We start from the raw sequence: 26,193 nt of genomic DNA on the forward strand, positions 1-26,193 counted from the left end.
CACAGTAGAAATATTGCGCTACCAAGTTAGTTCATGCATTCACCGCTATCGTAATTTATAGGGGCAGCACCTGATAGTGAGCTTCTGGACAAACCCCAGAAATTTAAGTTAATTCTATTCGAGCAATAGCCATCATTTGGGGTAGGTTTTGAGCGGTGGGATGAACCATGGCTGCAGCTCCGGGAACCAATTCCTTCAAGCCCCTGTGAAGTTGAAAGGGACCATCATCAACACAAGAAAACAAGAACTCTAATTAAATCCAATTTATATTTTCTCAATCTTTATTTATTAATAAATGGTTCATTTTCTCAAAATATAATATCATCGATTCAATGAAATGCCGTACTCCATTTCAAATATAATACATCTATCTAACAGGTTTGATTCATGTAGATATCCAAACCAGCAGTGTTTACGCTGGGGAGATAGATATCCAGTCGAGCGAGCTGGGGATGGCATTTTCATAGAACCAGAAAGTTGATATCAACAGATTATTTTACAGCGGAGTCATAGGCTATGTTAATCTGAGTTTCGTTTTATACTTAAATTGCACCAAATATACGCAGAAAAAGAATTGTTTGGACGGAGAGATGACCAGCATAAATAGGCCTACACATTGAACAATTCCACAGTCAATGACTCATTCATAAACGATGCGAGCTCCAATTCAACACCTAGATCCAGCCATCGTGCACATTGTGCTTAGTAGGAGCAGGGAGGACCTCCCTGGTAGGAGAGTGGTTTTGAATTGTCTAGTCTGAATAGAGCAGATGATGTAATGATGGTTAGATACTAGACTAGTATCAAGACTCGATGAACGTAGACCCGTCTTTTGATATAAGCCTTGACTGTGAAACTGCTGTTGATCCATGTATCCAGGCTCAGTGTACGGTCTCTCCATAATTACAACATACATGTTTATGTTTTACAATATATATTTTTGATATTTACACAAGCAACTGATAAAGAGTATTCATTATTGATTGAGGGCAGCTAACTCCACCTTGACCTTACTCGTCAGGACTGTAGTTATTTCACCGAGTTGAGAATTAGGGGAAACAGTCAAAGTCGCTGTAAGTCATCATGGACTATCAATATGTTTACAACTCATCCTAATGATGACCTCAATTTGTAAAATATCATTGGAAATAGAAGTTTTGATTTAACAAAAGAGACGACTTATAGGATGATGACTGAACTGAGTTTGACTGCAGAAAGTTTTTCCAAATATATCTTAGTAGAATTCATGTAGATTATGGTGCCGAGTAAGGAGAGGTTTACTGAATTATCATTTTCTGATGCACATTTAAACAGACAAACTAAACCCAGTTCCATAGTTGTGAACCAAAATTTGACTCATTGAAAGTCGAACTGATGACAACAGTGAAACTGGATCTTGTTGATAATCAGCACCAGAAACAAGGTTCATACATGCATCACTCAGTATTTCGTACATTCATTTTTAAGTTGAAATCAGTTTCTCATGATTACAAATAACAATCATCTTTGACTCATTTTTTATCACAGTCTTTTTTTCGTCGTAAACAACCCGATAAAAATGCCACCATACTTACACAATATCTCCATTAAAATTATGACAATTCATTCATTTGTTTTTCCATAGAACAAAGGCTAAAATTCACACTTATATCGCAGTTCTTCAAATTTCAACTCATAAGCGTAGAACTGTATCCAGGATGCAGTCCGACAGTTGTGAGTTCAAATTCAAGAGTTGAAAATAAACTCATTTTAACTTTTAACTTCTCAGAATTCAACTCTGGTATCAAAATTTATTGGAAATGAACTCAAACTTACGGGTTTCTCAATCTAATTTTCCATTCTTTTTCCATACTGAGATTATAATTTTTTCCATACCCTTAAGTTACCTATCGCCAACCGAATTTGTAGGCTCATTCAAAGTAAATAAGTGCCAATTGTGTCAACACCATCGACAAAGTGTTTTCATAGAATTTGTTAGTGTGATCAGACATAATAGCCTAAAATTCAAAATACAAGGAAAATTTCAGTTTGAGACTATTTTCTAATCTTCCATACCTTTTCATCCATAGCCATTGGAAAAAAAAAATAAAAATTTCCATAGCTTTTCAAGTCCGATTTTCCAAGACTTTCCAAAACCCGTAAGATCCCTGCTCAAATCTGAACTCACAGCTGTCAAATTGGATCCAGTTGTGTATTTACAGAGACAGACACTTTTAGTTAATGCTATAAAATTTGACTTGCTGAACTCTGACTCAGATAAATGATGGCACCAACGAAATTGACACCTGCGGCGATGATATAAACAGGAAACCAACGTCCACCTGATGTAGTGACTAATTCAGCGGTCAATGGACCACACGTAATACCTGGAATCGTAGCCTAAAAAAGACAACATACACATATATCACACGTGTGCAGCCCCGCTTTCAAAGCTGAAATTCAGGGCGATGACTTCTTTTTTCTAAATCCATCAGATTTCCCTGTTTCCCAAGTCTGAGGGCAACATTCCTGAGACGAAGTATCCAACCCTTTCAGTGCCTCTACCCCACAGTGCAGTGTATAAATCGGTGATGAACTTAGTCAGTACATCATATTGAGGTGCATTCATGTTATTAGTAATTATTCTTATCTCCAATGAAAGCTGGTCACCTGTCAAACATAGTTAAGTATTAGTAACTATCAACACACCGCACCACGGTGTAGAATCACTATAGCTATATGCCTATTATTCACTGGGCTGGAATTTAAATATCTCCAGCACTTTCAGGTATTTATCAGTCAGACTGAAAGGGTTAAATAAAGGTAATACTCACGAGCGTATTTGAAATGGCGAAAGAAATGCCGGCATGAGTTGGAGCAACATCAGCATGATTGCTCAAATGTCCCGATGAATTACAAGCACTTAAACCCATTGATATTGACACAAACCTGTAAAATCAGAAACGATTTACATTTGAGAGACTGGTACAAGCATAAGATAACGACAGATATCTACAAATTATCATGAGTCAAACGTAAAAAAAAAAATTCCACTTACAAAACTGCTAACATTATGTTATTAACAGCACTAAAAAACAGAAGAAATATCCCAGGTCCGAGTAGTCCGATGCACGTCATTAGTCTACGCACAGATAGTACTGTCCATTTACTGGCAACCAACGCATCGGCAAAATGACCAGCAGCTGTAAATAAAACATTCAACCCTGAGTAAAATCGTACCGTACTGAGCGCTTTATTCCAATGATGAGGTACTCAATGGATTACAGAATTTGATGGATAATCGACGTTGAATAAAACATCCCTATACGCAAAATCAGCAATTTTTTCATATACATTAAGCATTACAGTACACAATTGCACTGACTACTCCCCCCTCCCCTAATGCGTACGTAATAAATGAACGATCCCTATCGTTGTATAATGAACTGAAACTTACCGACTCCTACTAATGAGTTTAATATGTAAGGCACCGCTGTATACATGATATCATGTTTTTCAGCACCGAGATGTCGAGTCATATAAGTCGGCAGCCACTGCATTATTATATAATTAGACCAGTTCATACTAAAGTGAGCAATGTAAATCGACCACAACGGCCAATGACTGACAAACTCTATCCACCGCACATTGGTATTATTAACCTGTAATCAGAGATATTGAGACATTACACTCCAGACAATAAACATGTCAACAGATACCCGTAGTGCATAGTAGGTTTATCATGTGGATGATTGGCATTTGATGTTTATTGATTTGATACCAGGTTAATACAGCTCCTCTAAAACAGTCATTTATCCACGGTATTAACAAAATTTTTGATTCATTATGAGGCCTATGCTTCTTACGGGCAAGAAAATCCAAAATTTCCTAATATTTCCCCTATCATGTAAGTATTTTTCAAAAAGTACTAGAAAATCCAGACCATATTGAAGTACAGTCAAGATCAGACACAATTCTCAGTAAATATTTCACCTTCGGGGGTTGAATGAATTCTTCTTCATCTGGACCTCGAACTTCTGTATATAACGCTATCCAAAATAGAACCCATATAAAACCTAATGAACCAAAACTGTAAAACATCCACTGCCACGGTAAATGCGGACATACCTAGAACAAAAATGAAAATTATAATTACTGGTGTAGAATTTTATGGCTCTGGACCCAGTTCCACAGTTGTGAGTTAGAGTTAACTCTTGAGTTAAAATTAATTCATTTTCAATGAGTTTACTCAGGGTCAAATCTTAACTCGGAACTGTGGAACTGGACCCAGATTAAGAATGATTGATACAGTAATCTCCACTCCTATCATTTCAGTTACGACCATTGAATTCTTTAGAAACTGTTTAACTCGGAGATGAGCACAGTTTACTGCGTAATACTGACCACAGCAGCAACTGTCTGACCGATTGATCCCAGAGATATTAAATAACCAAATGCACGTGACCGCTCTTCAAGAGGTATGGTATGAGCGAATATATGAAATACGGTGGGCAAACCTGAAAAATAGCAGGAAAAAAATATTAGATCAACTTTTCAAAACATTTTCATTTTCAGCTAATGATCGTTTCAATAACTTACCCAAACCTTCGCCAATACCTAAAAGCACTCGTAGGAATATTAAAGAATATATCGAATTGGCAAAAAATGGCGTAATGAATGTAGATAATGACCATAAAAATACGGCTAACGTTAGAATCCTTTTTCCTCCGTATTTCTCAGCAGCTCTTCCTCCGATAACCTTACAAATAAAAACAAATTTACTTTTAGTAAATAAGCAATTATACGCCTAGAATAATCAGCGAAATTATGTCCTCAACGCTTAAGTCATTTCTGGATTTGAAACACAAATCAAGACTCAAAAATATAGACACAATTTCAGTAATTTTCCCAACTGCTGTTTAATCACAATAGTGTTCCTAGTTCTATTAGACTGGCCTGTGGACGTGGTGGTGTTCATGTTTCTAAGCGTGCTTTGATAAACTCATTTTCAAAAACTCATTCAAAGACATTTTAGTTAGTATTTTCCTTGTAACCCGAACCCCTAGACTTCCAAAATATGTTCGTCATCAAATGCACTTCAAACTGGATTTTTAAATGTAGAAGAAATTGAGCGCAGTTTCACGAAAAAGTTTAAGCCTAAAACGGTTAAATTTGAATTGTTGTCCTCATTGAAAACATGAAGTAACCAATGGCGATTCAACCAAAAATTTGAGTTTAACTTTTTTGTGAAACCGGACCCTGAAAACCATTTATCCACTTGTGAACCCGAAGAATTCTTACTTGCCACAGGACAGTTGGAGGTTGCCCATTATGATAATAATAATAATGTAACGATAAACCAGCTGCCCGCGGAGGTAAACTTTATTCTGGTCATTTTCTTACCATACTTCCCATATAACCAGCAGCGAATGAACTGAGTACCCAACCTTGTCCGTGCATGTCCCATTTGAACTGATCGGTCATTTGTATGATCGCGATAGGCATAATGACTCGATCGGCGGAGTTGATGAAGTTCGCTAGAGCACACAGCGCTATCGTATTCGACGGTTTAGTAAAAGAAAGTCTAAACATGTTTCTAGTCGTCCATCAAACGTGTAATAGTGACGTGACAACTGACTTCCCGGCGCAACAATAACCCTACAAATATAAATCATGGGGGAAAAATAATTTGACAGCAGGCAAATTAAAATTGGGGGAACTGTCAAAAATACAACATTGATTGTCAATGACAATGAGAAGTACAATGTTACACATCTCATCACGTAAATACTTATCAAGAAATGTTTGTCTACAAGGCCTATTGATCTGGTGTATTCATCAAATCATTTATCTACGGTAATTAGTCATGATTAATTAGTAGTAAAAAGAATGGTCGTATTTACGTGGCACTAACTACTGGTCCGTACGCTGGCGCCACCTAGACTATGATTACGAATCAGGGACTGCTGAAGCGTTTTCAACGTTAAATAAACGATTACCTGCAGTTATTCGAGATCGTTAGATCACCACCGATACATTGTCTATTAAACCCGTGCGTTTAAATCTATGTCATAAATCTAATGAACTCGTAAATTAATATTTAAATAGAGTCGTTGTTTACTTTTCCGCGGCGGCCATTAATGCGCTGAGGGTTTGTACGCCGTTATAAAGCACGGCTTAAATGCCGTGTTGAACTGTTGACTAGAAGTAGCAAACCGACAAATGAACTAATGTTATCTCCCAAATGCTCCCTAATGTTATCGTTTGAATATAAAAGCATATAGAATTGATTACGAATACGAATTTATTTACACTGACTCCAACCATTTCCATGGTACACGGAGGATAAATATTAATACGAATATTTACAAAACAACACTTTAATGATAAAATGCAAAGAAATAAAAACGTTACAAAATCCATGGGTCCAGCGGCCGTCAGGTGTCAATGAACTCAAACCACTACAATGGTACATTGAGGATAAAAGACTTCGAAATTCGTTCAAAAAACATGCAGTTAATAATAATCAGTTTCACACACACGCAGTTTTGATACTATCCATATTGCTTTCGCTACTTTTGATACTTTTAATGATTTCCTAATGAAGTATTCCTTTTAGACTAACGTGATATTGAGCCTTGATTACAAGATTAAAACCAAATTTGAAAACGGAATATTTCTAATGTACTGTCAGATGATCTTATTAATGATTTTACTAAGTTGGGTCAACAGTCGCCATAGGAAATTTAAGATCCCAATATTTACCAAAAAAATATGTACAGAGACCAAATACTATAAAATGTATGATTTTATTTGACAAGTTTTGTACATACCGCGTATTGATTTTTTGTCCTTTTTGGAAATTAGTGTTGTACGGTGCTGCCGCTATGATCAACATTAGCGGATTTTGCATTAACTAACGCAAACTGACACTGGCAGTAGACTCTTCTTGATTGCCAGAGTCGATTCACGTTAGTGTATGAAAAATCCGCTAATGTTGAGTCTAGCGGCAGCATCGGACGGTGTAGTCTGTCTGGCAGCACGTCGATTTCATTTTTCTCAATCAGTAATTACTGGGCTCTAACTTTGGACACTCCTGTAATCCTCTATTCAGAATCAGGACCACTCTGAATCAGTATCAGTAATTACTGGGTTAGAACCCGGGACACTCCTGTACATCCTCTATTCAGAATCAGGACCACTCTGAATCAGTATCAGTAATTACTGGGTTGGAATACGGAACACCTGTCCATGCTCTATCAGGACCGCTTCGAATCAGTATCACTGATTAATTGGGTTGGAACCCGGGATACCCCTGTACATCCGCTATTCAGCATCAGGACCACTCTGAATCAGCATCAGTAATTATCGGTTCAAACCCGGTGGGACACCCCTGCACATCCTCTATTCACCATCAGGACCAGTTCTCCTTAACTAAAATAATTGAGTTCAGGTGATTGACTGGAGACAATACGGAATTCCAAGATTGAGATTGAAATGTCTGGGTCTAAGTGATACTGGATTCGAAGTAGAGCCGATCAGTCCACTCACTGTTCAGAGAAAAACAACACAAACAATTTGTAGTGAACGAGTAAACAAATGGGTTTTAGTAGTTGTGATTAATAGTTGTATTTAAGCAAACAAATAGTTCAACCATTTATCAAACACCATAAAATCAATATAAACACCACAAAATCAATATATTTATCAATGTGACAAATAAGACAAGATAAAACTGAAAATCATTGTTTAACAATGATATACAACATAAACAAATCATTTGATCAATATAACGAGATGGATAACACTTTCACTATTGTAGCTTCATCGGGGGGGGGGGGGGGGGGGTGGATGAGTGCGCACAGTGAATGGAGAAACATGAGCTTGTACTTCATCAAATACAAGTCACACCTGTCTATTCTACACAAAGTTGAGAATACAGCTTCTCTACAAATCCTCATATCATTTATCATCAAACATATTTTAACTTCAAACATGTTTTGAAACAAACATATTTTAACTTGTTTTATTCAAATTCGAATAAAATTCGAATTGAACACACATATTCATACACAGGGTTAGATGCACACACAAGAATTCCCCAAGTCCGAATTCCAGTAACGAATTAGAGTTCTCCAAGTTCTAGTAACGCATTAGAGATCTCCAAGTTCCAGCAACGCATTAGAGTTCTCCAAGTTCCAGCAACGCATTAGAGTTCTCCAAGTTCCAGCAACGCATTAGAGTTCTCCAAGTTCCAGCAACGCATTAGAGTTCTCCAAGTTCCAGCAACGCATTAGAGTTCTCCAAGTTCCAGCAACGCATTAGAGTTCTCCAAGTTCCAGTAACGCATTAGAGTTCTCAAACGATCAACACGCGCCACCTGATTATCAAAGTCAACATCCAGTTAAATCATCAAGTTTCACACGTTTTCACCTACAAGACAATCAAACAACAAACATTAAAGGATATTTTCAACAATCAATAAATCATTACAAGTCGTTTATCTAGTACAATATATACCTGATTTATAGTCTGTTCAGATTCATGACTCATCCATTCTTTCATTGTTTCTATGGAAGATTATTCATGTGAATCCTTGCAGGTATTTTTGCATCTTGTAGTAACATAAACATCTCTAGATATTTCCTACTTACAACAGGAAAACTCAAAATATGAATGATATTGAATAATGTGAGACTTGAAAATTGATTCATGTAATTTCAATATCATACCTGATTTAAAGTCAGTTCAGACTATAAATGACTCAACGTTCCTTTGCAACTGTTAACTTTGTTTGTGACTCTTCTTTGCAGCTTGACTGAGGCAGTTAACTCAGTACTACCAGAAATTCATAAAGACTAGTCTTTATGAATTTTTGGTACTACTGATCTCAGCGGTGACGTTCATCTAACTGATGCCTGGTGATTGTCTCATCTCTGGTGACTCAGTTCTGTGGTAAACCTCTCAATATTCGCTACAAGATAACACAAAATATGAATAATTTTGAGACTTTGAAAATTGATTTATATAATTTCAATATTATACCTGATTTAAAGTCAGTTCAGACTTATGACTCGACGACTTTCCCTGTGACTCTTGTTACTTTGTTTCTGACTTTGAGGGAGATAACTCAGTACAACTGATCTGGCTGATCTGACGCCCTAATCTCTCTACAATCACTGCAACTTAATCTCCACTTTATTATTTCAGACATTGATAATCAATCATTCAATCATTAACATATCATACTTTTTCTACAAAATAGGTATTTAAGATTGTTTGTTTGTAGAATTAATGCTTTTCAATGACAAACACTGAAATCTTGTCACAAATTATCTTATTCCATACACAGAAGAAAGAGAGATAGCACTCTACATGCCGATCCAAGTTTTTTACCATGCGCATGGACCCGCAGGTGTGCATGTGTATCCCCTGAAATATACATAAACACAATTTGTGTGTCTTTACGTATTTATTGCCATTTTATGCAAGTTAATGTATGGATGCATCAGTGCAAAGTGAGACGTCAATTGTTTTCACACAATTTTATGATGATCGATCTCTTTATAAGCGAATGGACACGACTTTTAAAGAATGGGCTCCAATGCATTGATATAACACTCCAGAGCGAACCATGGCATAATATCAACCTTAAATGGCTAAACAGAACAGCTAGGCAAATCCTGGAGGATCAATTGTTGTAGAAATGGACCAGTGATCTCGAAGATGAGAGACAATTTGCAGACAATTAAGACTCAGTTTAGCTTCAAGGGCTATCTAACACATCTGCTGAAGATGTATTCAAACGTAAACTTAAGATGCATTCAAATATTCAAATGTTGCACTTTATCAGAATATTGTTTGTAAATTACCGCGTCAAATATGAGCAGAACATTTTTGAATACAACTCCGGAACTACATCAGAGCTATGAAGTGCTTTCACCCACCGTATCTTTAGATACAGATTTCGCGCATCAAAAAATATCAAAATGTGTTACTCTTCCACAACTGAGGAGTCATCAGCGGCTCATCAGTTCATCACTTGCGTATCTACGGACAATCAAGTCTACGAGGTTTTAATGTGTAACATTCCTGATACTTAATAGTTTTTCTTTTCACTTCAGCTGAATCAAGTGAGAGATGTAATCAAGAAAAATGAAGAGTCTAGCCACCTTAATGATAAAGTAACTCCTGGTCCTCGATTGGGGTCTAAATTGCAGGAATTGCATTTAGATAAATTATGCAGTAGGTATGGGGCGTCCGAAATAAAAAAGATAAAGGCAGACGTGCGGCTCGTCCTACCCCACCGAGACAACCAAATTTTGAGGAGGAGAGCAGTGGTGAGGAGGAATTCGCCACTCCTGGAGCGCAACCACCACCAAAATGTAATATGCATGACCCTTAATGTTTTTTTTTTCATTCCAGATATAGACATAATAGAACACATAAAGAACGACCAGTCTGAAGCAGCCCGCAGAACCCTTCCAGGATTAAAAGACATTTATAAAAGGTGTGTATCGATCTGCGGGCCTAAGGAACCAACTCTTCCTGAAATCATTCCACCTTTTGAGTTGGTTCCTATGCAGGAATGATAATTTAATGTTAATTATCATTATTTAATATAAACTCGAGTTAGCTATTTCTTAGAATCAATAATTTTCGATTCTCTTGATTTTTGTAACATTGTTTTTACGTTGAAGCAGCAAGAGCAGTAAATCAAGCAACAGCAGCAGTACATAGCATTACAAAACTACAACATCAACTTCATTCAACTTCAACTTCTACTTTGACGCGACCAGCCTACTGAAGTTGGTGCGCGCCGAGGTTCTCACATTAGATCCTGCATCCCTCGGTGCGTTTTGTGATTTGAGTAAGTACAAACTCTACTTCATCAAATTCTCGATTATTTTTAGTGACAAGCATCTCAAATTATCTCCAACAAAGATTGCAAAGGTGCATTAACCTTCTGTCGTCTCATAAGCCGTTGGAGCCAATTTCACCAACAACCCTGCTGTGGTTGCCCCGACAGAGGCGCCACAGGTCCAGACTCCTGCACCGCGCGGGTCGCCCCGCAAGAATAAAAAAGAAATAAATTATGCAATAGGTTTGGGGCGGCCTAATTAGAAAAGATCAAAACGTGCGGCTCCTCAGCAATTGGCCAACATCTGTCAAATTGCCATGACTGTCAGGTCTCGTTTATTGAAAAGACTATGCCCTATGCCCTATGCCTGAAGAGGGGATAATGTAACTCCCGAAAACGTTCGCTACAATAAATATACATTACTCATTAGAAAATGAGATTTGTATTGTTTTTGCTTCTATAGATTTTAAATCATCTTGATTCTCTACCTAAGATCTAGAACTGTACATGATAGTGATAATGATAATGATACTACCCGCCCCCGCTGTGGAGCTAGTTGCACGTGGCCCTGGTTGGTCTAAGAACATATGCATTAAAGATCCATTGTGATTGCTCCGCATGATGTTGAAGGGGCCTTTGATGGCAATTATAGATTCATTAAAAATAAAAGACAACGCTGACATTAAAAGACCATCCCCCTTCACTCTCCATCACTCCTAGCAACAAACACCAGCCCATACACGTCTGCAGATCGACACTACTTTCCATTACTCCATCAACAGTATTATTTGGAAAAGGCAGCAATTAGTGTTTTCACACTGAGTTTTAAAAACTTATTCACTTCGTCGGTCTGCAGTTCGCGCGGTGCCACAAAAAACTTCACCTCCCCTTGCATTAGGAACCAGTGGGCGTGCAGTCCTGCATTTCAATTTTATTTTCAAAAATAATAGTAAAAACAAGATCCCATCATTTTCGACGGGAGTTTTACGGTTCTCCCAAAAAAATCATAAAATAAGAAAATTATCTAAAAAAGTCATCAATTTTATTTCATCCCTTGGTTTATTATATTGGGCAAATTCTAAATTTCTAAACCGCCCGACAGAGGCATCACAGGTCCAAACTCCTGTCGCCCCGCAAAAATAAAAAGGAAATAAATTATGCAATAGGTTCGGGGCGGCCTAATAAAAAAAGATCAAAACGTGCGGCTCATAAGCACGGGGAGCCAAATCCACCAACACCGTTGGCTCCCCCGCGGGTGGTGGACCCTGCTTCTGCGGTGCAGGTGGTTGCGGTCACCGTATCTTCGGATACGGAGGTCGTGCCACCTGTTATCGTGAAGCAGGAGGTCGCCCCTGCCGTGGTTGCCCCGACAGAGGCGCCACAGGTCCAGACTCCTGCACCGCGCAGGTCGCCCCGCAAGAATAGAAAAGATGTGAATTATACGGAAGGTTCGGGGCGGCCTAAACAAAAAAGAACACCAAAACGTGCGGCTCCTCCACCACAACCAAATTTTGAGGAGTCCAGTGATGAGGAGTCCTCAGCGGCTCCTGGAGCTCCACAACCAGGGCCCCCACCACCACCACAACCACCTGTGTGCGTGCAACCAAAAAGAAAAAGAAAAAGAAGTAATAATAATGACGATAATGATATGCCCGCCCAGGCTGGAACATCGGGCGCTCCAGCGGGGGTACCACCCGCCCCCGCTGTCGAGCTGGTTGCACGCGGCCCTGGTTGGTCTCGAAACATCCGTATAAAAGATCCTTTACAATTGCTCCGCGATGTTGAAAGGGCCTTTGATGGTAATTACACGTTTATAAGAAATAAAAGAGCACGAAGACATTAAAAATCCATCCCCCTTCACTCGCTATCACTCCGGGCAACAACATCAGCCCATACACGTCTGCAGATCAACACTCCTTTCATCATTCATTTTTACAACCACGTTGATCACATTCATAAGTGAGTTAAAGTAAAACTCATTCATTTCATTTCATTTCATTTCATCCTTATCATGGAGCAGGAGGTCGCCCCTGCTGTGGTTGCCCCGAGAGAGGCGCCACAGGTCCAGACTCCTGCACCGCGCAGGTCGCCCCGTAGAAATATAAAACAAGTTAATTTTACAAAAGGTTCAGGCGGCCTAATGAAAAAAAAACACCAAAACATGCGGCTCCTCCACAACCAAATTTTGAGGAGTGGAGTGATGAGGAGTTATTGGTGGTTCCTGGAGCTCCACAACCAGAGCCCCCACCACCACCACAACCACCTGTGGATGTGCAATGAAAACGAAAACTGTCAGTGTTTTGAGTCACTGACAATTAAGGTCAATGAGAAAGCAACCCGGAAATACTTTTAGAGCAACCATAAGTACCGATATTCAGAACGGCAGAAATCAGTGACTGTGTTAAATCACTGAAAACTACAACTACAACTACTACTTGAATTCAACTTACAACTTGAACTTCAACTTTGAACATCGACAGCAGCAACACCATGTCGACAAAATCAGATATGTTTTGGGGCCTATTGAAGTTGGTACGCGCCGAGGTCCTGACTTTGGATCCTGCATCCCTCCAGGCGTTTTTTGATTTGAGTAAGTACAAACTCTACTTCATCAAATTCTCGATTATTTTTAGTGACAAGCATCTGAAATTCCTGATTTGATTTCCAACATCTGAAATTATTTGATCTCAAATTCACAATTATTTTATCTCAAATCTCCGCATTATTGGATTTCCTTAATATTTAGAAAATTATGATACCCAATAATTTAATGTTAATTATTATTATTATTCAATATAAACTTGAGTTAGCTATTTCTTAGTATCAATAATTTTCGATTTTCTTGATTTTACATTGCAGCAGCACAGCAGTTATAAAGCAACAGCAGCAGTACATAGCATTACAAAACTACAACATCAACTTCATTCAACTTCAACTTCTACTTTGACGTGACCATGTCAACCAAATCAGACATTTTCTTGGGACTTCTAAAATTGGTGCGCGCCGAGGTCCTGACCTTGGATGCTGAATCCCTCGGCGTGTTTTTTGATTTGAGTAAGTACAAACTCTACTTCATCAATCTCAATTAGTTCATCTTGAGTATCTCAAATTTTCCATTAGATATAGATTATGCAGTAGGTTCCGGGCGTCCAAAATCAAAAAATAAAGGCAAACATGCAGCAGACCAACTACGAGACAGCAGCAGACCAACTACGAGACAGCAGCAGACCAACTACGAGACAGCAGCAGACCAACTACGAGACAGCAGCAGACCAACTACGAGACAGCAGCAGACCAACTACGAGACAGCAGCAGACCAACTACGAGACAGCAGCAGACCAACTACGAGACAGAAGCAGACCAACTACGAGACAGCAGCAGACCAACTACGAGACAGCAGCAGACCAACTACGAGACAGCAGCAGACCAACTACGAGACAGCAGCAGACCAACTACGAGACAGCAGCAGACCAACTACGTGACAGCAGCAGACCAACTACGAGACAGCAGCAGACCAACTACGAGACAGCAGCAGACCAACTACGAGACAGCAGCAGACCAACTACGAGACAGCAGCAGACCAACTACGAGACAGCAGCAGACCAACTACGAGACAGCAGCAGACCAACTACGAGACAGCAGCAGACCAACTACGTGACAGCAGCAGACCAACTACGAGACAGCAGCAGACCAACTACGAGACAGCAGCAGACCAACTACGAGACAGCAGCAGACCAACTACGAGACAGCAGCAGACCAACTACGAGACAGAAGCAGACCAACTACGAGACAGCAGCAGACCAACTACGAGACAGCAGCAGACCAACTACGAGACAGCAGCAGTAAAACTACATTGGAAATTCAACTTTGAATATCAACACCATGTCAACAAAAATGTTTTTGGGACTTTTGAACTTGGTGCGCGCCGAGGTCCTGACACTCAATCCTTTATCCCTCGGCGCATTTTGTGATTTGAGTAAGTACAAACTCTACTTCATCAAATTCTCGATTATTTTTAGTGACAAGCATCTAAAATTATTTGATTTCCAACATCTGAAATTATTTGATCTCAAATTTACATTTATTTTATCTCAAATCTCCGCATTATTTGATTTCCTAAATCTCAAATTGTCTAAATCTCAATTATTTCGAATATCATCAATGAAGATGTTTTTGTGGTTATATTGAGGAAATTTATTAAATTTATTTATGAAATTTTCGGAAGCAGTTTTTCTGGTGTTCAAATCTACGCGCTAAAGCGGCTAGTTGACATGCCTAGGTGTAATACACAGACAGCTCAGTCTATTCAACCATGACTCGAATCCATAGAATCCTTTCATTCGAAACGTCGTTCAACTCAATTCTGGTGGCTTCTATAACTAATATTTAGAAAATTATAATACCCAATAATAACATTATTGTTTTTACATTGCAGCAGCAGCAGCAGTATACAGCATTGAAACAAACTACAACTTCAACAACGACTTGAATTCAACAACAACTAGAACTTCAACTTCATTTTCTACTTTCACATCAGCCACACGTGACGATGTCCACAAAATCAGATTTGTTTTCCGGCTTGTTGAAGTTGGTGCGCGCCGAGGTCCTGACACTGGACCGCTTATCCCTCGGCGCGTACTTTGATTTAAGTAAGTACATACTCTACTCCATCAATCTTAATTAGATCATCTTGAATATCTCAAATTCTCGATTATTTTTGATAAAAATCTCAAATTATTTGATTTCCAACATCTGAAATTATTTCATCTCAAATTCACATTTATTTTATCTCAAATCTCCGCATTACTTGATTTCCTAAATCTCAAATTGTCTAAATCTCAATTATTTCGAATATCATTAATGAAGATGTTTTTGTGGTTATATTGAGGAAATTTATTAAATTTATTAATGAAATTTTCGGAAGCAGTTTTTCTGCTGTTCAAATCTACGCGCTAAAGCGGCTAGTTGACATGCCTAGGTGTAATACACAGACAGCTCAGTCTATTCAACCATGATTCGAATCCATAGAAACCTTTCATTCGAAGCGTCGTTCAACTTAATTCTTGTGGCTTCTATATTTAATATCTAGAAAATAATAATGCCCAATAATTTAATGTTAATCATATTATCATTCAATATAAAGTGTTAGCTATTTCTTAGAATCAATAATTTTTGATTTTCATAACTTTGTTTTTACATTGCAGCAGCAGCAGTTATACAATATACAACTTCCAATTTGACAACATCAACACATCACAATGTCTACAAAATCTGACATCTTTTCCTGCGTGTTGAAGTTGGTGCGCGCCGAGGTACTGACACTCGACCGCTTATCCCTCGGCGCGTTTTATGATTTGAGTAAGTATTTAACAGTTTAGATACTCTATTTAAGATTTCGGATTCATTTCAGAGATTTGTGCTGCTGTTGTGTATTCTTCAATTATTCAACTTCAACTTCAAATATCAAATTCATAATAAACCTATGCGTAATAGATTTAGAATTGCCTTATTTCAGAACTGTAACTAGAAAATCTTCTGTCAAAATATCCGGTCCCCTATTATAGAATACTCTATCAGAATCAATTCAAACTATTCAAAGCGAACGTGCCTTTAAGCGTACCTACATTAAATCATTATTCAACACTTTGTAAATTTCCATTCTATACAAACCTATGTTAATGTGTAATATGTGAAACATTTTTTTTTGGTTTCTTTTCACCTGTTAATTACTTGTGTGCATGATGTGTGAGAGTGATGAATGTGGTGTGGATGCTTCTGGGTGATACGGCTTAGATAGACTGTTTCAGTCTCTCCGTGTAGCCCCATTATCCTGTTTCATTTTTCTTCCTTTAATCATACTTATTATATCGTCCAATAATGTAACATCGCAATGAAAATAAATTTCAATTTCAATTTCAATATTGAATATTTGAGATAACTGAGATATGTAACTGAGGTATTTGTGGCTTACTAGTTGAGATAATGTAATAAAAGTAAAAACTTACTTAATTAACAAACAGGTCAAGGGCACGGCCTTAAGGATGAAAGGAAATGCTGTTGCTGCCATTTCAATGTCTAAACCTGTAGACCACGGAACAGGTTGAGGGCACCACCGTTCATCAACGCCTCGACCTTTACTGCCTTTGATATGTCGTATGTTGACATGTTGAAGATCAGTTGTAGTGCCTGTAGTTGTTTAATTGTAGGTTGTATCTGCTGCTGATGCTGCTGCTGCTCTGGATGCTGCTGCCATATTGATAAAAAAAATTCATTAATTAAATAATGAATCAAGAAATTTTCTCGCTAAAACCCAAAATTCCTGTTATCTACTGATGAAGCTGAACTTTTGTCAGGCCTAACAGATTTAACAGGCCTGTTAAATGACATTAGTTACATCTTAGCAATTGATAACGATAAAAAATATTGCTTATTCAATTTTCAGTTCTCGTTACAGGGAAAACAATAGCCTATACCATACTGGAAAATACTAATTCAACTTAACGAGATGCTTTTCAATTCAAGTAAAATAATATCACAACATGGTCATTCATTTACCAGTACATGTATAAGAATTGTACAATAATAATACAAATAAACAATTCAAGATGGAAGGATGCATGAAGAAACCTATTAAGGTTTATCAAAGAAAGTAGTTGATATTAAATAAAACTTCTTTCTAATGGAAAAACAAGGTTACGAGACTACTAGTAATATGGCCGCTGATTGTGCAACAATTGACTATTCGAAAAAACTGGCAACAATGACTAATGAGTTTTAAATCCAGAATGAGCCTTGACCTTCGGCTAGCAGAAGACCGTTCTGATTAATAGTGGAGCGGAGGCAAGCTGAGTGGAGTGGAGGACTGTTGATGGTTGTGCCACCCACACCAACCAAAGTCCAGTCGAAGTAAGCGGTAAGACGCCTATCATCATCTCTATTCTCTTGAACTAACAACCGCTTCAAACAGTTTTATGTCTATTTCAACTTCACCCAGCACTGGCAGCGGTTGTCTCCACCAGTGATCTCCGTCGCTCTACGATCCTAGTGTAACCAACCACCCAGACGCGTGCATTCAAATTCGCTGTACAGTTGCCGACCAGAATTTGGTCGGCTTTTTTGTCCGTGTTCAAACTGCGATATCTCAGCAAATAAACAACCGATTTTGATGAATAAACTATCTACACTAACCTTATGATGTCTTACGTTTGTTCATTATAACATTTTGACGATAAATCTGATTTTAGTACGATTAAATTTAAGATACAAAAATGATGCGCTGTTTAGCGATGAGACACGCATCGCTCAAGTTGTCTTGTTGCTAACGAACTACAGTGTTACAATGCCTAGTTTCAAAGTGAAAAAATGGTGTCATTTTTGCTATTTCTGTATTTATATCGCATCAAGCACGGACTATGATGAATGAACCTCCAAATGAATATAATAATAAGAAAACTGAATGTATGAGGTTTGTAACGATAGTTTATTTTTCACAATCGGTTTAGTGAAACTGGATTTCTGGTGGTTTAAAGCTGCAGTGATCTAAAAGTATCGAGAAAATGTCGTTCGCATCTTAGTGTCTGTGGTACATCAGACACTAAGATTCTTGGTGAAATTTCAACCTGCATTGAGAGCATTCCAGCTGGCCCGAAAATGAGCGCGCTAGGCCACCCAGAATGCTCCCAAGTCAGGTTAAAATAGAAATTAGTTGTTGGGTTGTTGCTTACATTCAAAGAACAGCATCAATGAAACAAATTTGGTGGACGTGCTGAATTTCGAAACGTCAACTTCGGTTTTGTTTTGAAACTTTCAACCGGATATGAGTTTTTACACCCTAAGATTCAATCTCATCCATCAGAGTCACTATATTGAATTAAATTAAATTTTATTTTGCGTCATTTTCTTGAATCATAAAGCCACCGACAAGGCCAGCAGGATTGGAAATTCTATGAGACATCAAAAGGGAAAATTTATTGTCATTACTGCTAGACTGTTTTAATGCAAACATATACATAGCTTCCTTCCCTTAGGCTATTGAGTTTTTAAGATATTTGAATGAATTTCCAGAATCAAATGAAATTTTTACTTTTGAAGTGAGTTGATAGAATAGAAAAAATTATAAGCTTTACTTAAATGATATAATTGAGAATACAAATTGATGATTTTAAGAAAGAATCAATATTTTGAAATTCAACTGAGATTTGACCTAGCTAAAATCAAAAATGATTGAAATATAGAAAAAAATTTTACATTTGAGACATCATTGAAAACTTATCAGAATAGAATTGGTTCCATTTTAGATTTCAGCTTCGATAAATTTCCAAATGAAATTTCAGAGATTGGCGCTAGATTGTGGTGTATTCAATACTTGAGATAACTGAGATGAGTATTGAAATATATATTTTGAGGCTCGTCACTAATTGAGTAAAAAGGTAATGAGTAAAAACTTACTTAATTCGCATTACAGGTGGAGGGTGACGCCATTTTTCAATACCTCGACCTGCACAAAGCACGTCGTCGAAAAAGAATTTGAACGACATGAGTCCTCGGTAGGCTACGTTGTTTCAATAACGTATGTTGCTGCTGCCGCTGCCGCTGCCGCTGCTGCAATATTGATAAAAATTAGTTATTAACAAAGCATTAGATAAGAAATGTTTTATCGACCGAAAAAAATAAAATGGACGCAGTTAGCTTACCTGAATGGCTGAAGTGGAAAGAGTGACCCCGTGCCATGGCATGGCATTATATACTAACACAGTGTGACGTCACACTAAATAATGCTGACCAATGACAAGTAATGATATTACCGCTTAAAATGAAATTGTTGCCACCACAACTCTATTAGATTCGAATCCTGCGAAAACGAAAGATTCGTGATATAATTTTCAACTAGGGGTGCCTTCATGTAGGAAAGCGCCGATGCCATGGGCCAGTTGCACAGTCATTGAACACCAGTCTTAGCCGAGGTTATTAAGACCACGCTTATGTGGCCAACCGATCAGACTAGTCTTAATTTAAGATCACTTTTGAACTTAAGTAGGCGACTTATAAAACTGGGTGAGTGTTGCATTGGATCGGGATTTTCTAATTCGATTTTTGTTCTATTTGGATTCCAGACATATGGTTGAAAATGCTCCCGTGGCCAACACTTTCAATTTTCATGTTTCGTTACGGTTTTGTGCAGTAAATCGTCTCAATTTTACTGGTAATTTGATGATTCTGTCAGTTTCTTTGAGAAGCTTATACAACTGTGGAACAGGGATTCAAACAGTTGAGTTGGAGAGCAGGGACCCGCGAACTGCTGAATACAACGCCATGAGTGCAGTCTGTGCCTCGACTGGAATTCGCGTGATCTTCGGCAAAGTTATTATCCATTGGAATGTAAAATATCTAGAGCAATGCATTCAAATCTGAATATATTTCTTGAGGTATCCCATATTGAAAAGTCCCCACTGGAGTTTGGATTGCTTTTCTTTTTGCCGGCACGGGACATTTCAAACCGAACCCTGGCAAGTGAGAATGTGAACCCTGGCAAGTGACCAAAAACAGTTGCGTCGAATCTGCCTCCCTTAATTATATCCTTTACTCGTAAAGGCTGTAATATTTAATGATTAACTATTCTAAAATATGAATATAAAAATTTCTGATAGTTAGTCAACTCTGGCAAGAGTTGACTTCAGTTAGTGTATGGAAATCCCGCTAACGATGAGCATAGCGGCAGCACCGTACGGTATGGACACCCCTGTGTGTCCTCTATTCAGCATCAGGACAACTCTGAATCAGTATCAGTAATTACTGGGTTCGAACCCGGGACACCCCTGTACATCCTCTATTCAACATCAGGGCAACTCTGAATCAGTTTTTAGTGATTACTTTTGTTAAGATATCAACAATTTACCGTACGGTGCTGCCGCTATGCTCATTGTTAGCGGGATTTTCATACACTAACGTTAGTCAACTCTGGCAAGCAAGGGTTACGGAGTAAAACTGGAGAGCACTTCGGTTGCCAGAGTTGACTTCAGTTAGTGTATGGAAATCCCGGTAACGATGAGCATAGCGGCAGCACCGTACGGTCGAGACACCCCTGTACCTCCTCTATTCAGCATAAGTACGGTTACGAGTTCAGTCCCAGTGCCTGAGACGAGTACACTCCCAGTGCCTGAGACAAGCTCATTTCCAGTGCCCGAGACGAGTTCAGTCCCAGTGCCCGAGACGAGTTCAGTCCCAGTGCCCGAGACGAGTTCAGTCCCAGTGCCCGAGACGAGTTCAGTCCCAGTGCCCGAGACGAGTTCAGTCCCAGTGCCCGAGACGAGTACACTCCCAGTGCCTGAGACGAGTTCAGTCGGTCGTCATTAGTTCCAAGACGAGTTTGTCGATGACGTCATATATAAATAATAACAAAACCACGTGCGTCCTGGTACGCGCTCTTATCTGTTAGAGCAGTCGGAAGTGTCTATTTCAACTTGACTTGAGAGAGAGAATCAGACGGTGGCCTAGCTCAGTCGGGCTTGATAGTAAATACCTGATAAAAAGTCTTATCAGGACTAGAAAGGACTGGCAGTTGACCTAAAACATCGTTTTTTAATCCATTCTTACTGTAATGAAGGATTGCAAGACATGTCGGTCTGAATCGAACTCTACTGAGAAGGCTTAATCGAGAAGAAAAATAAAGAATGTTTTGTTTCGTGTTTTATGTTGTTTTTTTCTGAAGAAATCTCTAATGATAAGCTATCAGTTAGTTCATACTACTGAAATAGGACAGGGTTTCGAATTGATATTTTCAGTAGACCTGAGTTTCACATATCATACTAAATTTAAGACGAATTGAAGAACTTTAACTATTCTATGATTCCGGCTATTGTTGAATGGGTATCTAAAAACACATCAATAGTCTACTAGCAAGAGTTATTTGATTTTATCATTATAAGTCTTGTAAGAAAATAAACATTACTACTTCTATGCAAGTAAATAATTCATTTTGTTTATTATTTACATACTAGTGGTTATTCGTTTTTGAATAATGTTGAACAAAGAATCATCAAAAGATGATAACGAAGGAAAAGATTGCGGCAATTCGTTTATGATCATACAATTCGGCGCACAGAATTGGTTGAATAAAGTCTTTGAATTTAAATCTGTTCCTCACGCACGTGGTTATGTTATTATTTACCAATGACGTCATCGACAAACTCGTCTTGGAACTAATGACGACCGTTTTGTTTAAACATGGCGGCCGTCTGTATGTAGAGAATAATCGAATAATCAGTTATCAGGTAATTATGCCTGGCAAAAAAGGAGGGAAGAAGAAAGGTAAAAAGGGAAAGAAAGGCGGAAAAAGTAAGAAAGGAACAAAAGATGTCGAAAAGAAATCAGACGGAACGATTCCTGACGCACTCCCTAAATTAGATTACTTGCCGCCAGTGCGAGCACCTGGAGAAAGTGTACGTAAAATAGCCTCATTACTTACTTGACCAAGTACTGTAGGCTACTTGTAAAATTTACTGTTTATTGCACTCATTCCCACACCTCAAATTGAATACAATTTTTCCTAAAATTCAGATAGTTGTAAGTAATATTTAGTGGATGAGTTCAGTGAGGTTCAGTGGTGATAAGTATTCACTACTTTATTTGATTAAAAGTGGATATTTTGCCATCATCGTGTTAACACTATTTTGCCAATTGCTTTTATTATAAACTAATGAAAGTAACAATGAAATCGTTATATTGGGTTTAGGGCTAGGGTTTCGATAGGGTTAGGGTTAGAATACCAGTCGTTGTTACGGTTCCCTACAACGTCTGACGCTAAAGTATCATATAGAAGTTAACTCCTGTTAATTGCAATGCAACAACTGATTTTAGTGTCAAATCAAACCTTTTTCCTGGGTTTCGATAGGATTAGGGCTAGGGTAAAGCCCGCCGCACAGTAGCGTCAAAAACACCTAGTGTGCGGGTGATATTTTCAGGCGAGGCCGATATCTAACCTGTTTGATATTTTTGCTGCGGCGCGGCAAGTACACCTGAGTGTGCGCCTAGTTGTGCGGATAAGCCGCAGGATTCAGCCAGATTTAGTTTCAATGCGCATGCATGGAGATCATATCGTTGATTAATTGGCCAGTTGACCTACAATAGTGGCAGATACAGCGCTTGAAGCTGTGTCGTTGTTGCTAGTGTTCGGGAAAAGTTTTCGGCGTCAATGTTGCTGATAAATTGTCGCGGCGGCTTTGACGCTAGTGTGCGGCCCGTTGAGTGCAAAACCATGTAGGCCTAGTTAAAACTTCAAGCTGGATTGCAAGAACCTTGGTGGCCTAGTGGAGAGACTAGCAATATGCTGGCCTGGGTTCGAATCCCGCTCTAGGACTCCTTTTCCACACTTTCCTTGAATATAGAACAAGCCATTGGCAAAATAGCGTTAACACGAATAATGCAACATTGGCAAAATATCACCTGTCTTTTATTTTCAACTTTTATAATTGGCTTCGGTCTTTGCCATTTCGTTTTTATTATAGATTTTGGGGAATTGTGGCTATTCGTAAAGATTCTCAGGTTTGATCGATGAATTGTTTTTCAGCTTGTTGACTTGTTAACGACTCACGTAGTTGAACAGAAAGAAATCCACAATATTAAAGTCAATGTGAAAATACTCGAAGAATTGATGCCTCAAGAAATTCGAGATTTACGATTTGTCTTCAAAACGTTTGATGCAAATGAAGATGGGTATGTTCAGAAAATGAGCAATAATTGGTGTAATTTAGTACAATTGAGGCGTCATCCTTGTGTATGCTAAGCGTTAGGAATACTTGAAAAAACGGATGGAGAAATGACCTCTGTTCACTATTGTTCAACTCCTCAGTATTCATGAAGATGCTTGTTAGAATATAGTCGAAATGTTGAATGAAATACTACGTTGCATAAGCTACCAATTCAAGGAAACATTTTTGGACTTAATACTATATTTCCATATCATTATTATGGAATTCTCTGTATGGCAGTCTTACCGATTGGCGATTCCAGGTTCCACTTTATGAATGTTCTTTTTTCTTTCTTTTTTCAATAGTTTATTGACTTCACATGAATTGGAACAAGCTTTTAAGGTGTTAGGGTTTAAAGTCACTCCGGCTGATGCAACGATCATGTGTTCAGAGTCTGGACTTATGAGAAAAGCAGCTCCGTTAGTATATTCAACTTTCTTCTAATAAACTCAAATTTGGTAAATCTGTGCCCAGTGAAACTGACTAGATTTTCCATAAACTGGTAAATAGATTGGTCCTGTTTTTAAGGCAAGTTATTCCCTTTTATACATACTCCATAATCCATATTGTCACTTCATTGGATTTCATAGAAAAGTAAGTGGTCTCCTTGTCAAATTTCTATGTAAAACCTTATGTTCAATCATTATCAGCTGTTTGGAACATGCATTTATAGTGAAAGAAATGAAATGGTGCATTTACAGACTAGGGATTTTGTTCTGTTTCGTTTTTTTAAGGTCTGTTGATCTGAATGATTTTTTGGGTTATGTAATCGAACGTCAAGGAGAATCGTATGATTTTAAAGATGAAATTGTTCAGGGTTTCAAAATGTTTGATTACGGTGAGTATTATATCGATCGATGTAAAATCTTTTACTCACACAGTACTCTAACTGGATGGAAGATTGTTTTCATAAAGCGGAACTGAAATTTCCAATTATGTAAAACGATAGAAATTTCGACTGACCATGCATCTATTATTATCTGTACTTCGATTTCTGATTTTAAGTTCGAACCTTCTTGTTCCTTCCACAAGCAGGTGACTTTTAGGTTTGTAAGGGAAACCAAATTTAATCAATCAAATGAATAAAATTACATAACGCTTTCGTGGTGAATCATATATTTCCTAAGTGAAGGTCTTCTGCTTTTTTTGTCCTGATGCTAACATTTTGTGTGACAAGTAGAGTTTTGTTTTTTCTTGTTTTATAGATACAACCGGATTGCTTACTATAGATAATCTACGACAAGCAGCTAAAGATGCCGATGTACAGATATCCGAGGAGGAACTCAGAGAAATGCTTGAAGAAGCTGATTTAAACGGTGATGGAGCGATAGACCAGGAGGAGTTCATTAACATCATGCAACAGACAAATCTATTCGCATAATTCGCTCCTATAAATCAGGATCTGATTTCCAGAGTTTTCGGTTACATTTGTTAAAACATTGGAAATAAACTAATTATAACTGTGAGAAGAACTGGATGTGGATCTAGGAGCCAGATCTACACAACACTCAAATTCAAACGAATCATGTTTTGCAAGAAGTAAGGGAGCATCTCAAAATTTCGATAGTTACTTCAATTAGAATAACTCGCGGAAGGGGGTGGGTGGGGGGTCAAGGCCTCCTGCGGATTCATCATTACTGCCGAACTATCGATTTATTTTGGTGCAATAAAGGTAACATTGAATTGAATTGCAGTTTCGAATATATATATATATATTACAAGCAGTAGATTTTACCGTCTGTTGGTATTTTAGATACGTTTGATTTTGTTTATAAAGTCTATTAGAGTTTAATAGGTTTTCCACTTGTAATTTTGCTAATTTGTTTTTCAATTAAAAGTTGTGATCGAAATACGCTCGTGAGAATGTCTTATCTTTGTCTGCGGTCTCTCATTAGAAAATCAATAGTTCCAACTTTGGCACGTGTCTAATCAAAGGGGGAGTTAAACCAATTATACAGTTATTCTAATTGACGGAACTATTGAAATTTCAAACTATTTAGATGCTCCCTAACAGTAATGTGTCCGGAGTTAGTTATAATTTCAAAAGTTTAAAATCTCTGAAATAATTCTCTTATTTACGATTTTGTATTTACACAAAGATTTACACATTAGATCAATGATAACATATTTATTTATTATGAAAGACTGGTAGATTAAAAAGAAATTTAGATTTTTATATTCATGGATTTTGTTATAATAAAGTTTACGATATGTAATATAAATGAAATAATTCTATTTTAATTGATGTATTTTGTTGTTGTAGTTTATCGTATGTAACAAAGCTTAATAAATATTTTTCTTGTACTTTAAAAATTGCTTAAATCAGATTTTTGAAGGGATTCATCGACGTCTAACAGTCGTTCCATTGACGGAAGTGCGTGTGGTTTTCTGTAATTTTCAACCCCAGACATCCGCAGCCAATAGCCATAAAATATCTGCCGACATTGAAGATAACATTTTTATTATTTTTCTCGTACTCTGTGTGAATTTAAAGCGTTCAAGAAACACGATTAACGTTTTCAGATATTTTACGATCATTTTTGCGGTGGCTCGTAAGGAGTGGTTGAGCAGACGCTTCCAGGTAGAGAACTTCAAACGGTTAACCGC

At 37.9% G+C, this 26,193-nt stretch overlaps 2 protein-coding genes and 1 long non-coding RNA gene across 4 annotated transcripts; 1 reads left to right on the forward strand and 2 right to left on the reverse strand.

Annotated features, from left to right (window-relative positions):
- Positions 1 to 279: 279 nt before the first annotated feature.
- LOC141900422 (sialin-like) lies at positions 280 to 6,116 on the reverse strand. 2 transcript variants are annotated; one of them, XM_074787312.1, is made up of 9 exons: positions 5,979 to 6,116; positions 5,383 to 5,637; positions 4,579 to 4,738; positions 4,384 to 4,496; positions 3,973 to 4,107; positions 3,437 to 3,641; positions 3,038 to 3,182; positions 2,814 to 2,928; positions 280 to 2,379 (listed from the first exon to the last, which is right to left on the reverse strand). In XM_074787312.1, exons 2-9 carry the CDS (start codon positions 5,569 to 5,571, stop codon positions 2,224 to 2,226), a joined length of 1,218 nt encoding a protein of 405 aa, XP_074643413.1. In that variant the 5' UTR covers positions 5,572 to 5,637; positions 5,979 to 6,116; the 3' UTR covers positions 280 to 2,223. The 2 variants fall into 2 exon arrangements, with proteins under 2 accessions (XP_074643413.1, XP_074643414.1); XM_074787313.1 differs by lacking the exon at positions 5,979 to 6,116 and adding an exon at positions 5,883 to 5,898.
- A 1,719-nt stretch (positions 6,117 to 7,835) lies between these two features.
- On the reverse strand, positions 7,836 to 10,409 carry LOC141900161 (uncharacterized). The gene is made up of 4 exons (XR_012618666.1): positions 9,025 to 10,409; positions 8,712 to 8,953; positions 8,500 to 8,625; positions 7,836 to 8,412 (listed from the first exon to the last, which is right to left on the reverse strand). It is a non-coding gene; the product is annotated as an uncharacterized LOC141900161 (long non-coding RNA).
- An 11,642-nt stretch (positions 10,410 to 22,051) lies between these two features.
- On the forward strand, positions 22,052 to 25,776 carry LOC141899663 (uncharacterized). The gene is made up of 5 exons (XM_074786093.1): positions 22,052 to 22,278; positions 23,406 to 23,551; positions 23,892 to 24,005; positions 24,321 to 24,424; positions 24,792 to 25,776. The coding sequence occupies exons 1-5, from the start codon at positions 22,117 to 22,119 to the stop codon at positions 24,965 to 24,967; spliced, it is 702 nt and encodes a 233-aa protein (XP_074642194.1). The 5' UTR covers positions 22,052 to 22,116; the 3' UTR covers positions 24,968 to 25,776.
- Positions 25,777 to 26,193: the final 417 nt, after the last annotated feature.

The sequence above is a fragment of the Tubulanus polymorphus genome, chromosome 2 (assembly GCF_964204645.1).
Source record: "Tubulanus polymorphus chromosome 2, tnTubPoly1.2, whole genome shotgun sequence".
Classification (NCBI taxonomy): domain Eukaryota; kingdom Metazoa; phylum Nemertea; class Palaeonemertea; order Tubulaniformes; family Tubulanidae; genus Tubulanus; species Tubulanus polymorphus.

What these genes read in the sequence shown, in the direction of transcription:
- LOC141900422 (XM_074787312.1), bottom strand. Translation starts at nt 5,571, where the DNA reads ATGTTTAGACTTTCTTTTACTAAACCGTCGAATACGATAGCGCTGTGT. An exon ending in GTCAGACAGTTGCTGCTGTG is followed by an intron (nt 4,108 to 4,383) that starts GTCAGTATTACG and finishes TTTTTGTTCTAG; the next exon opens with GTATGTCCGCATTTACCGTG. An exon ending in AATTCATTCAACCCCCGAAG is followed by an intron (nt 3,642 to 3,972) that starts GTGAAATATTTA and finishes CTCTGATTACAG; the next exon opens with GTTAATAATACCAATGTGCG.
- LOC141899663 (XM_074786093.1), top strand. Translation starts at nt 22,117, where the DNA reads ATGCCTGGCAAAAAAGGAGGGAAGAAGAAAGGTAAAAAGGGAAAGAAA. An exon ending in TTTGATGCAAATGAAGATGG is followed by an intron (nt 23,552 to 23,891) that starts GTATGTTCAGAA and finishes TTTTTTCAATAG; the next exon opens with TTTATTGACTTCACATGAAT. An exon ending in TTTCAAAATGTTTGATTACG is followed by an intron (nt 24,425 to 24,791) that starts GTGAGTATTATA and finishes CTTGTTTTATAG; the next exon opens with ATACAACCGGATTGCTTACT.